The sequence below is a fragment of the Miniopterus natalensis genome, chromosome 18 (assembly GCF_054644295.1).
Source record: "Miniopterus natalensis isolate mMinNat1 chromosome 18, mMinNat1.hap1, whole genome shotgun sequence".
NCBI lineage: Eukaryota > Metazoa > Chordata > Mammalia > Chiroptera > Miniopteridae > Miniopterus > Miniopterus natalensis.
In genome coordinates this window covers 28,680,836-28,694,419 of record NC_142098.1, presented here as the reverse complement: position 1 = coordinate 28,694,419, position 13,584 = coordinate 28,680,836, and the positions used below count along the sequence as shown (strand labels likewise).

The window sequence follows — 13,584 nt, the reverse complement described above, 5'->3', positions numbered from 1 at the left end:
TTGCCTATATGAGAAAATCACATCTGCCCTGCAGAAGAAGGGTTAACATTCCCCGCTTACCCAGGAGAGCACCACCCAGAGAGGGGGAGAGGATGTGACTTGGCCAAGGCCCCCCTAGTACTACTCTGGAAGGCCACTGCCTCCTGCCGGGTGCTCCCAGACTCCCACAGCCCCCAACAGGACAGCCAGGCCAACTCTGAAGGACTCCTGTGTATTTCAGATCGGTCTTTGCCCCTTTCTTCCCCATCTAATAATAGTCATAATTTTTTTAAAATTTTAAAAGTAACTTATTACTTTTAAAGTAATTTAAAAGCAATTTAAATTTAAAAAGTAATTTAAATTTTAGAAGTTATTTGTTGTTTATTTTTAAATATGGAAAGTACAGAATAGGAGAAGAAAATTATTCCCCCCCCACACACACATAATCCTACCACACAGAGCCAACTACTGTTAGCACTTTAGTGTACTTTCTATACATGTGGGCCTTTTTCTATACATATTTTTACTGAAGTTTATAATATTTGCATAAAATCATATCCTCCATTTTCACTTAAAACTTATTCCAGAACCATTTTCTCATGATCGTAAAACATCTTTTTTTAAATTACATTTTTTAAATGTAATTTACATGGGCATTATAAGTGGCCACATATCCCATTCTTTTGAAGTGGTATAACTTAGCCCTAGAGGGTTTGGCTGAATGCTTAGAGTGTCTGCCCACGGACTGAAGTTGTCTCGGGTTAGATCCCAGCCAAGTACCTCGGTTGCAGGCTCGATCGGGGCACATGCAGAAGGCAACCAATTGATGTGTCTCTTGGTATAATTTACTAACCCAGTCTCACTTACCTTGTTTACCTTTTAAGTCATTTTGTAGTTAATTAATTTAATTCAATAAAGTATACTTGTTTAAATTCATCTAATTACTTGATTAAATCATTAGGTGAGTTTGGTGATTACTTAATTCAATTTAATTAAAACCTTTTTAAATTCACTTAGGTTACCTTTTTGTCCTTACAAGCAATTCTTTAGTAAGCATCCTTGTGCATGAAGCTTGACCCCCTACCTGTTCCACTCATTTCATCCAGAATACCACCGCTGGCCTCTCTTCTAGAGGTCCACAGCCCCCTCTTCCTGTAAAAAGGGCACCCCTCCAGGAGTCCCCATCCCCACATCAGCTGAGCCCACTGCGGTGACAAGTCCTCTCCCCCTGCAGGGAACCCCACAGGCAAAGAATCCATTGTAAAGGTCTACATCGAAATTTTGGATCAGAACGACAATGCCCCAGAGTTTGCTGAGCCCTACGAGCCCAAAGTGTGTGAGAATGCTGAACAGGGCATGGTGAGTCTGGCTCAGGGGGGAGGGCAAGGCGGCGCCCCCCGGGACAGGCTTCAGAGCAGCACCTCCCATCCACAGTCAGTTGCTTAATGTAACCTGCACAACAGCCTTGAGGAAAGGGGACGTTATTCCTACCTCATAGGCGGAGAAACTGAGGCTCACAGAAAATAGGTGGAGAATAGATTGGTGGGGAGGGGGCTGCTACAAAGAGTATCTTTGTGGAGGTCATTTAGGTGAGTGTTGCAGGTGAGAGGCAGCCATGGTCTAAACCCAAAATCTCCATCACTGAACCCCAGACAACCCCAACACCATCACTGACCATCCCTCATCTTCCACACTCCAGCTGGTGGTGCAAATCTCGGCGACTGACAAAGACATAACACCAAGGAACGTGAAGTTCAAATTCTCCCTGAGCACCGAGGATAGCAACTTCACCCTCGTGGATAACCATGGTGCGTACACATGCAAGGAGTTAGCTTGGCTCTTAGGAGGGTCAGGGGTGGGGTTATTTGAGTCTTGAAGCTCCAGGGTCAAGGCCCAAGCCAACAGACCGGGGACAAGCCCTCACTGGGGTTTTCCTGCGACAGCATATTTTGTACAACTCCTGCCACACACCTTATTGGTCAGAGAGGCCCCGGCCAAACTGCCAGGCCCACATGGCCTGCCGTTCCCCATAAGACGCTAGGCCTACGGAATAGATACGGGGTGCAGTCAGCTCCATTCACAAACTAGCCAAGGGGTTCCTTCCGGCAGAATCTCTGAGCTCAGCACCATCACTGACTACTCTATGACGTGGAACTTTGAGGTCACTTTCAAAGAGCCAAAACCGGAAATGTGAAATTTGAAATGCCAAGGATATAGAAAACTCGGTCTTAATTCAAGTATAATAACTACTCACCCCCGGGGGCCTGGGAGAGGATCTGGTCCACCAGTCACAGCCCAGGGAGTCCTGTGATGTCCGTAGTAGCCAATCGGAGCTTCCGACGAGTAGCGCTCAGGAGAGTGGTTGTGCTGAGTTGATTGAATTCCAGCCAACAGTAGACAGGTTTCCATCGCTTCAACTGCTTCCTCAGAAAAACAGAAAAGAAAAAAAAAATTCCCCTTTAATCTATACAGAGCAATCCTTTACCCAGCACAGGGTGGAATCCCTGCCCATTCCTGATTGGCAAAACTGTGGTTGATGAGGACCCCTGTATAGAAAGAGCCATTGCAAAGTCAGGATGAAGAAGGTCTGGAAGTGGGGTCTCTGAGAGTGGGGGCAGACCCAGGGGACCAGCCACAGCCTTTTGTGGGATGGGGAAGGAAGGTGGCCATGACATGTTGACAGTCAACAACATTCAGCTGTCTTTAGTATTAAATAATGTGGCACAAATGCCCATCACCCCGTCCCTAAGGTCAGCCTCAATCCCATCTCAGAGGAGGTCTACAATGGGGTAGAAAGCCTAAGTGCCACCCCAAAGACACCCCATGTGCGGCCAGGAGGCAAGCCTGTTGGTCTTGGATTCACTTAGAGTGTGAATGTCCTGCTATAGAATTAAATGAGTGTAGTGAGAGATCTCTCATTTCTCCCATGGTGTCCACAGCCATACTGTTTACTCTCAACTATAATAGACAAGGCTACTTAATAATGAAATGTAACTGGCTCTTATTTGAAATCTAAAAGAAGGCCTCCTTTGCTTTTGGCTGGCTTTCTGAGTGGGCCAACCCTACACAGCCGGTCAAATATCCCCTCCAAACCCTGGAACAGGGAGTCCCCGGACCCTCCCCTGACCATCAGTATCATGACCCACAGGAAGTCTACAAAAGGCAGGCTATCTGGCCTCTGCTTAAAGCCACTGAATCAGAAATGTGGAAGGGGGGTGGGGGAAAGGAAAGGAGGCAGCTGGGAGGGAGGCAGGTCTGAAAGTCAGCAGGTTTAAAAGCTCCCTGGGGAGTTTTCCTGTACATGAAACTATTGATTGGAGGTCGGAGGGACACAGCACAGTCCCAATTCCAGCCTGCCCCAGATATTCTCAATTCCATGTGTAATCATTCCCTCAGTGCCCCTGCAAACATAAGCATTGTTTTTACTTTCTAATCAATTTGCAGGGATAACAGAAAATCTCAGAAATTAGCCCGATCTAAAAGACTTTTTAAAACTTTATTTCCCCCCTTATTACTTGTCAAGGCTTAAAATAACACATTCATTAACTGATCTGAAAGAGAGTCCCCTGTTATTAGAGTGAAGTTAGGAAGGAAGGGGTCAGGCATATCAGTTGCCCAGAGAAGAAAGCAGAGGTTTTACATTCTGGACAAGTCATTCTTAGAAGTCAACGGAGCTGCCCAAAATATTCCCTCTCTGGAAGAACAGACAGGTGTTCAAATGGCTGAAACATAAGGCAGGGGGTACAAAGAACACAGAGGCACCCCGGGCGGCACATGGGCAGGCACAATCAGGGAGGACTCTCTGGAGGAGGCAGGCCTCACTGTCAGTGTGGGCAAGGGGACGGGCGCTCCAGGCAGCACAACCTGACTCTGAGGCCCTGGTGCTTCCAGATAACACGGCCAACATCAGAGTCAAGTACGGACAGTTTGACCGGGAGCGTGCCAAGGTCCACCTCCTGCCTGTGCTCATCTCGGACAACGGGAGGCCGAGCCTCACAAGCACGAACACGCTGGCCGTGACAGTGTGCAAGTGCAACGAGCGTGGCGAGTTCACCTTCTGCGAGGAGGCAGCCCCCCAGGTGGGCGTCAGCATCCAGGCGCTGGTAGCCATCTTCCTCTGCATTCTCACCATCACAGGTCAGTGTCCAGGAGGAAGGGGAGGGGACACTGAGGGGGCCGCTCCGGAGGAGGAAGAGGTCAGGGACCCGGGTCCAATCCTGCCTCCAGCCCACAGTATAGCCCTGGGCCAGCACCCTACCCTAGGCCCCTGTGGGAAACAGGACTGCCAGCTTCACCTCCCTGGGTGCCAGCACGGATACAGTAGGTGCTGAAGAGTGACCGCTGCTCCTGCACTGAGTGCCACATCTGCCAACACCACCCTTATCCACTATCATTATCACACCTGTCAATGAAGCCATGGCCCAGAATCTTTGCTCTCCAAATTCCAGCTACATCTCTTTGCCCATTTCTGCCCTGACCTCTGGCCTACTGGCCTTCAAAAGTGACAGAGGATGCCCTGGCCAGTGTGACTCAGTTGGATGACGTCATCCCATGCACTGAAAGGTCACCAGTTCAATTCCAGGTTAAGGCACATACCTGGGTTTCAGGTGTGATCCCTGGTTGGGATGCATACAGGAGGAGACGCATCGATGCTTCTCTGTCACATCCATGTTTCTCTCTGTCTCTCTCCCTCTCCCTTCCTCTTTCTCTCTAAAATCAATTAAAAACACACACAGACACATGCACACAGAAATAATCTGGGGGTTTGTTTTTAAGTGACAGAGGATTTGCCACGGTGGTAAAAGAAGGGAGGAAATGAGGCTGAGAACGAACTTGAGGGAGGCCCACTCGGCGCCTCTCCCTTCCCACCCCTACCAGTGGCAGCAACAGCCAGTCAGGACCACATGGGGACAGGGTGGGGCAGAGACTCCGTCCCAGGGAAGTGGGGAGGTGGGCCCACTAGGTGTCTGAACCAAAGCAAACCTGTGTTGGGCTGGGATGCCACTGGGAAGTTGGAGGGATTCCCGGGGAAGAGAGGAGGGTGCAGCTGAGACCCGGAGGGTCGAGGCGGCCAGTGGCTGGGCCACGTCTAACTCCCTCTAACCCACTGCTCGCTCACCGGCAGTGATCACCCTCCTCATCTTCCTGCGGCGGCGGCTCCGGAGGCAAGCCCGGGCCCATGGCAAGAGCGTGACCGAGATCCACGAGCAGCTGGTCACCTACGACGAGGAGGGCGGCGGCGAGATGGACACCACCAGCTACGACGTGTCGGTGCTGAACTCGGTGCGCCACGGCGGGCCCAAGCCGCCACGGTCCACGCGGGATGTGCGGCCCTCCCTGTACGCCCAGGTGCGGAAGCCACCGCGGCACCTGCCCCCCACCAAGCCTGGGGAGCTCGGGGACATGGCCACTGTGATCGAGGTAAAGAAAGACGAGGCAGACCACGACAGCAGCAGCCTGCCCTTCGACACGCTGCACCTGTTCGACTACGAGGGTTCCGAGTCCATCGCCAAGTCCCTCAGCTCCCTGGGCACCGACTCCTCCGACTCGGACATCGATTACGACTTCCTCAACGACTGGGGGCCGAGGTTCAAGATGCTGGCGGAGCTGTACAGCATGGACTCCCGGGAGGAGCTGGCGTATTAGGGGCCACATGCCTCTGGGCCTGGGGACCCAAATCACTTGCGGCTCCAGCCAGCTGGACACCAGGCCCTGAGCCCTGGAATACAGCACTGGCACCCCAGCCCAGCAGCCCTTCCTTGTGGGTCCCAGAGACCTCGCCACCTTGGGCAGCAAACTCTAGGACCCTGACATGTCCAGGAACAGTGATGGCTACCCCAAAAATGCTGGAAAATCCAAGCTAGTGGTCTGTCTGCGCTTGGACGTCCACATAACCCTGTCACCAGAGACCACAGGTCCAACCCAAAGACTTTTTCTCTGGCTCCTCAAAGAGCTTATGTTCAACTACCAAGGAGAGGTCTTCCCCTGAGGTCCCTAAATCCCCTGGCAAGGCCCTGGTGCCTGTCTTCCTGGAGGCAAGGGCAGGACAGCAATGATCTGTGGGTGACACTCCCTGCAGCCCAGTCCAAAGGGATACTTGGGACCGTCCATCACGCCTGCCCTGCTTCAACTTCCTCACACCCTCCCAAGTCCCCTACCACTCCTGGGCCCCTCTCCAGGCCTGTCAAGAGGAAGAAGGGGCCCTTGGCAGCTATCAACCTTGGGTCCTCAGGTGACCTCACTTGCCTGCCACACTGGTTACTATACTGTACTGAGCATTGAAAATTCAACCAAAGTCAGGGAAATGGCTTGCTGAACTTTGAAGCAACTGTGAATGCATCCTGAGGCACACTGGAGACCATGTGAGACAGATCATAGGGTGAGGGCCACCTCCACACCCATGCCCTCCGGAGAGGGCCTAGAGTAGCAGTGATCCCAATTTGAGACTTACTGACACTCCTCTAGTTTTGCCTGGGAAGTGGGAACTGATGTTCTGGGAACAGAACACCTCTTCCCATCTCTGCCTCTCCTGGCCCTTCATCCATGCTCTCTCTTCCCTGTCTCTCTCTCTCTCTCCCCCTTACCCCTTGACTCAGAGGCACTCAAGATGTGATCCGTAGCAACTGGCAGCTCCGGCCAATGTCCAAGCCCAAATATGACTGCACGATGGAGCCACACCATTTGCCTTTACACCTCGTTGTTGCCACATCTCAGGGAACCCCAGCAGGGCCCCATCCTTCAGGCACAGCCTGTGGAAGGCAAGGCCCCTACCCTACCCAAGTCCTATAGTGTTCTGTGCATCTCCCCTCTCGCCACATAGGAAACAGTCCACTGCAAGCACACCTGGGAGAAGTGGAATCACTCAGAGGGAGGGGACAGGGGTGGAGGCAAACCCTCCAACTCACCCTTGATCATGACTAAGGTTCCCACTCTGAAGGCCCCTTACACATCAGGGGATTGTAGATAACACTGACTTTATTTTTAACTAATAACTAGTTTTTTATACATATGTTTTTTACTAATAATACTTACACATTCCTAGCTCTCACAAATGTATAAAATAAGACTTTTTGCATAATAAGGTTGCTATTTAGGTTAACAATTTTTAGTCATGTGTTTTAGTTGAATAAACAGATTCCTATAATCTTCTATTTCCTATCATTGTCATAATTGCTCTAGGGATATTGACTATATATTGACCACACTGGTGCATGAAACGTACTGTATTTTTTTTTATATACACCTAAATAAAGATCTTGAAATTCTTTTGTTCCTATTGCTGAGAGAGTGTATGTGAAAGGCACACACACACACCGCCGCCACCAAGGAGCAAGGGGACATTTGCCAACAGGATTTCAGAAACACCACAGAGAAGGGACTGCAGCAGATAATGACAAGGGACACCCAGTCTAGCCCCCTCTCCTCCCAGAACCCCATACCATCACCCAGTCTCATACATGCCCCCCAATCCCACCCTACACACCAGGCAAGCACCTCTGGAAGCTGAAGAAGCTGCAATAAATGAACCAGGAGGTGAGATACACCAGCAAGGAGGAAGGAAATCAATTTCCAATTAGCTGGTTGACCACAGGGAGTGCTGGCACTTTATTGGTATGTGTGAACCCCAACATTGGAACCCCAGCTGGGAAATCTCATAATCAAAACAAGAAGCAGATGCCTCCAGGTCAGACTTGGGTCTTAAATTGGAGATTGGGGGGGAAAAGCCCACTTCAGCATGGTCCCTGCTCCCTGACCCCCGCCAGCAGGATTTCCAGAGCATTGTGTCCCCCAGGAATGATATTCTGCCAATTGTGCTCTACACAAACACAACTTTTTGAAGCTCTCAGAGATCATTTTATCTCAATTTCCAATTTTTGCTCTAATTTCCCTTGCAATTTTTTTTGATGTATTGGTTACTTAGGAATGTATTGTTTAATTTCCACATATTTGTGAATTTTCCAAACTTCATTCTGTTATCGATTTCTAAATTCATTCTATGGTGACCAGAGAGCATAGTTTTTTAGAATTTCAATCCTTGTAAATTAATTGAGACTTGTTTTAGGCCCTAACACATGGAGAGCATTCCATGTGCAAGAGGAATATGTATGCTGTTGCTGTTGGGTGGGGTGCTCTGTGGATGTCTATTAGGGCTTGTTGGTTGCTCAGGTCTTTTATTTCCTCGTTGATCTTCTGCCTAGTTCTTCTATCCATTATTGAAAGAGGAGTACCGAGATCAACTATTATTCTCCAATTGTCTATTTTCCCTTCAGTTCTATCAGTTTTTGCTTTGCGTGTTTTTGGTCTTTGTTGTTAGGGCATTATAAGTTTAAATGACTGTATCTCCTTGACAGATTGGCCCTGTTAGCATTATAAAATGTACCTCTTGCATCTAAGAACAATTTTCATCTTAAAATCTATTTTGTCTGATGTTAGAATAGTCACTCCAGCTCTCTTTTGGTTACTGTTTACATGCTATATCTTCTTCCATCTTTTACTTTCAATCTATTTGTATCCTTTAATATAAATTGTGTCTTCTATGGACAAAACATAGTTGGATCATGGCATTTTACCCACCCTACCAATCTCTTTTTTATTGGAGTGTGTAATCATTTTCTATTTAACACAATCATCAGTAAGGTAGGGTTTATGTCTGCCATTTTACTATTTGTTTTCTATGTCTTATGTTTTTTGTCCGTCTATTACCCCAACACTGCCTTCTTCTATGTTCAATAGATATCATCTAGAGTAGCATTTTAATTATCTTGTCAAATCTTTTACTCTATTTTAAGTTCTTTTCTTAGTGGTTCCCCCGAGGATCATATTTAAAATCTTAACATAAGCCCAGCCAGGCGTGGCTCAGCGGTTGAGTGTCGACCTGGGATCCAGGCGATAGGGGTTCGATTCCCAGTCAGGGCACATGCCCGGGTCGCGGGTTTGATCAATGACTTTCTCATCATTGATGTTTCTATCTCTCTCTCTCCCTCTCCTTTCCTCTCTCTGAGATCAATAAAGATGTATTTTTTAAAAAATCTTAACATAACAATAGTTAGAATTTATACCAACCTAATACAAAACTTTGCTCCTATATAGCTCCACTACCACCCTTTCCTTTATACTACCATTGTCATACATATTACTGTTTATACACTGTATGCCCCTTAACATAGATTTATAATTATTGCTTTATGCAGTTGTCTTTTAAATCATATAGGAGGGAAGAGTTACAAATGAGAAAATATCTATTTAAACTGTTGTTATATCTACTTATACAATTACCTTTACTTCTGGTCTTTATTTATTTTGTGGTTTGAAGCTATTGTCTAGTGTCTTTTCATTTCAGCCTAAAGGCCTCCCTTTAGTATTTTTGTAGGGAAGATCTGCTAGTGAGAAATTCTCACCATTTTGTTTATCTATGAGTGTCTTTATTTCTCTTTTATTTTTGAAGGATAGTTTTGCCAGATATAAACTCCTTGGTTTATAGGCTTTTTCTTCTAGCACTTTGAAGGTCAACCCACTGTCTTCTGGCTTCCCTGGCTTCTGAGGAGAAATGGCTGTCAATCTTATTGAGGAAAGTTTGTATGTGATGAGTTGTTTAGCTCTTGTTGCTTTCAATAGTCCCTCTGTATTTGATTTTCAATAGTTTCGATATGATGTGTCTAGACCAAATTCAAGATAAATTTTTATTTTACTTAGAGTTCACTGAAATTCTGGGATGTATAGATTAATATTTTTACCAAACTTGGGAAGTTTGGGGCCATTATTTCTTCAAATAGTCTTTCTGCCTCTTTCTCTCCTCTCCTGCGGGACTCAAATTATACATATATTAGAATGCTTGCTGATGTCCAATAGGTATCTAAGGCACTATACATTTTCTTCATTTTTTTCTTTCTGTTCCTCAGGCTAGATAATCTCAATGGACCTACCCTTAAATTTGCTGGTCCTTTTTTTCAGCTAACTCACATCTGCTCTTAAACTCTTCTAGTGAATGTTTTATTTCACTTATTGTACTTTTAACTCCAGAATTCTATTTGGTTCTCTTTAAATAATTTCTACCTCTTTGTTGATATTCTCTATTTGGTGAGACATCATTCTCATACTGGAAAGCTGCTGAATACTCTATTGAAATCTTCGTCTAGGACCTCCTCTGAAATCTCCACCCTTAAAGCCATTAGGAGGGAGTTAGTCAATGTGCTCCCCCTCCCGGGAGCACCCCTCGCCTTCCCCTCCTCCTTCCCCTCCCCCTCCCCCAAGGCACCGCACTTTTACCTGCCTCACTTCTAAGCTCCCAGGGCCCTTTCTTTGCCTCTATAACTTCTTTCTGAAGCCCATTTTTTTCTACGAATTACTTCTTCAACCTCTGTGATTTTCCAAATAAATGTTCTCTTATAGTTTGAGTCAGGTACCCCGTTGAAGCAGCATGTATCTGCTAGGGCCCAGCTCCGAGCCCAAGGTTTTGGGGGAGGGGGTACAGAGAGCACAGGGTGGGGGAGGGGGGCATAGGCATGGCGGCGGCTCGGAGAGGAAGGCTGAGGCCTAGCTGACACCCTGGCGCTCCACAGAACTCACCTGCCTGCGGGCAGCTCGGAGGAGGAGGCCATGCCGGGCTTGTCCCTCCCAAAGGTCATGACAAGGTTCCCTGCCGCAGTGCCCTGCCTTGCCTCTGACCAAGCTGTCTCACTGGCCTTCCATGGATACATCGTTTGCCTACCCTTCCCTACTCCCTCCGGTCTGTATGTCATTCTCTACACCCGTCTGTCTGTCCTCACGCGTCTGGCTGGCTCGCTGGCCTCCTGCATCTCTTGGCCTCCCCGACGTGCCCTGCTGCTGGGTGGGTCTGAGTGGATTTCGGGTGGCTGCGCACAGAGGGGTGCTGGGCCGCCCTCCCCTGAGGCCCCCATCTCAGGAACGACCTGGGTGGCGGTGCAGCACCACTGAGGCCCAGGAGCAGCGTTGGAAGCGCACCTCTACCTGGGGAGAGGGAGGGAGAGGGGGAGGGGGGACAGGTAGCCCTTGGCGCCTGGACTGCGGATCGCCGGCAGCTGGTCCACTCGGTCTGGCCCCGCCCCGCCCCTGAGCGGGGAGCTGGCAGAGGAGGAGCCGTGCCCCGCACCCCCCCCCCCCCCCCCCAACGCCAGAGCCGGAGCCCCAGCCCCAGCGCAGAAGCGTTCGAGCGGGAACCAGAGCAGGAGCCGGAGCGGGAGCGGGAACCGAGCCGACACTGGTGCGCGGAGCGGAGCAGCCGAGCCGAGTAAGGGGCGTGAGGCGGGCGGTGCCGGGGGGGCCCAAGGAGGGGGTCTCGGCGCCCTTCCCGCGTTCTGCCGCGGCCGCGCCTCCACACGCACCTGGGGCGCTCGCCCCGGGAGGGCAGGCGCGCGGTGCCGAGCGCAGCCGCAGCGCTTTGGGAACGCGATCCCCGCGGACCGGGACTCTGTGGGGACCTCTGTGGGGCCTCTGTGGGGACCCGCACCAGCCCCGTCTGCCCCTGAGCATGCCATCGGGTCGCGGGGAAGGGGAGGTCTCCCGGATTCTTGCCTGACTCGTGTCCCAGACGAGCATCCACCACCCCACGTTAGGGACATAAGACAGTCTCCCCGCCCCGGTGCCGTCAGTTCTGGGAATCCTTTAACCTACCCAAGTAGGGGGAAACTAGGAAGCACTTTCGGGCGGGGTGGAAGAGAAGAGGGGGTCTGAGCTTTGTGGAGTTTGAAGCGAGAACCCACTCCCCACCCCTGAGCCGGGAAGTTTAACCCTCCGACGTGCGGGTCACCTGGGCGCTGGCCGGGCTCCAGTGCCCGCCGCGCCGGCCGCCGCGCCAGCGAATCCCAGTTCGAAGGGTGGGAGAGGGGCGTCCGCACCGCACCTTCTCCCACTTTGCGGCAGACTTTTCCTTGCGCGGCAAGAGGGAGCCCGGGCCGAGTCGAGGCCGCTGCTCTGGCCGGCTGCACAAACCCAAGCGACACAGCTGCGTCTCCCCCGCCCCCTCCTCAGGCCCACTGGCGCAGCCCTTCTCTCCCCACCGCCTTCCTCCGGCTGGAGGCCGGCTGCGAGGCACCCAGGGCTGCCCTTCTGGTCCCACGCAAGTGCCAGCATGGGTGGCCAGACCCAGGCTGCGAAGGGGAGGGCACAAGTGGCAGGTGTGAAGCGCAAGGGAGGGGGGGGCTCCAGGAGCTAGGTCCTTGGTCTTGTTCCACACAGTACCCATGGCACCTGCCCAGAGGATGCCCCTCCTGACTCCTCAAACATCCTGACTGCTCTCCTGGAACAAGTGGCTTCCTCACCCTGTGCCTCAATTGCCTCTCTGAGCCTCAGTTTCCCTATCTGACATGGGGAAGGTGGATTGGGAAGATTAAATGAGACGATGTTGTCGGAGGCCTGGGGCACAGTGCTTGACAGCCAGTATTCCGTTCAGGTTGGCTACAGGTGTCATTTTACGAACTGACCAGCACCTGTAGATGCTGAGGCTCAGTTCCCATGATGTGGTGGGGACATAGCCCCCTCTGAGGAAGCCTTTGAATCCCCCAGGGCCTTGCAGACACATAACTGAGACACAAAGCTCCCTCCGGAGGGCCCTTTCTCAGACATTCCCTCCTCCCCCGCCCTCTGCCGCCCCTCCCTACCCTGCCATTTCCATCCAGGTTGGAAAAAACTGTATCTGACTGACGCTTCCTTTTGCCATTGGCTGATGTCTGTTGCCCTGGTGGAGGGCTCCTCATGGATTGCTCACTCGGTGAAAGGGAGTTCTGCCTACCTCCCTCCACTCTGGGGTGTGGGGGAATGGGAGGATTACTTTCCCTAGGGAGCCATCAGGCTGTCAGGTGGGCCTTCCAGAGGTGACCATTGAGGCTGGAAAGCAGCAGGGAGACTAGCCACCAGGTCAAGGAGACAGCAGGAGATCTAAGGGGTCCCAACCCTGATTCTAGGCTGGCCATAGTGTGTTCATCCAGACCACTGAGCCCTGAGGCCCCAGAAATGATGAACCTCAGGGAGGAAATGAAGCCAGTGGCTAACTGAGAGGTTAGAACAGCAGAACTGGAACATCCCCAGGAAGAGATCTGCCTGGTCTCTGCAGCTGGGGCCTCAGACCCAGAACAGAGCTGATGAAGCCCAGGGTCTAGGAGGGGATGCTGGGATCCTTGGGGTGGCATGGAGGGTGGAGGTGGCCAGGAGCATTACTGAGAAGAAAACAAAGGTTCAGCTTGTAGACAACCATGTCAGTCCTGGCACCTGTGGCCCAGCTGCCCAGAACAGGTGGGGGGCAGAGGATGGGTGGGTCTGCCCACATGGTGCCTGGTAGGGACCTGGCTAGACAAGCAGAATGGGCTGCCTCCTAAGGGCTCCTTCTACACAGAAACCCCTTCTCTTCTTCCTCTGTAGCCTACCCCACCCCCATTCACCCATTAGAGTATCACACCCTAGAGTGAGGATCTTCCATAATCCTCACTCTTGAGTTAATCAGAAACAAATTAGGAGGTTTGCATCTCCTGGTTCACATAGTGTTTGGAACAAGGCCGATGGGAACCATGATGGGGATATGAGCATCACCCTCAGACTTTGGGAATAATCCAATTAGACACATCCAGAAGCCTTTGCCCTGGACATGCTCTG

At 50.8% G+C, this 13,584-nt stretch overlaps 1 protein-coding gene across 1 annotated transcript in view; it reads left to right on the top strand.

The window, feature by feature from the left end:
• Positions 1 to 7,244, top strand: part of CDH5 (cadherin 5) — a 31,240-nt gene extending 23,996 nt beyond the window's left edge. The window contains exons 9-12 of the mRNA XM_016213140.2: positions 1,214 to 1,338; positions 1,679 to 1,787; positions 3,871 to 4,116; positions 5,105 to 7,244. Of these exons, the coding sequence (XP_016068626.2) occupies positions 1,214 to 1,338; positions 1,679 to 1,787; positions 3,871 to 4,116; positions 5,105 to 5,625 (1,001 nt within the window). The 3' untranslated portion in view covers positions 5,626 to 7,244. The remainder of the gene's footprint in view (positions 1 to 1,213; positions 1,339 to 1,678; positions 1,788 to 3,870; positions 4,117 to 5,104) is intronic.
• Positions 7,245 to 13,584: the final 6,340 nt, after the last annotated feature.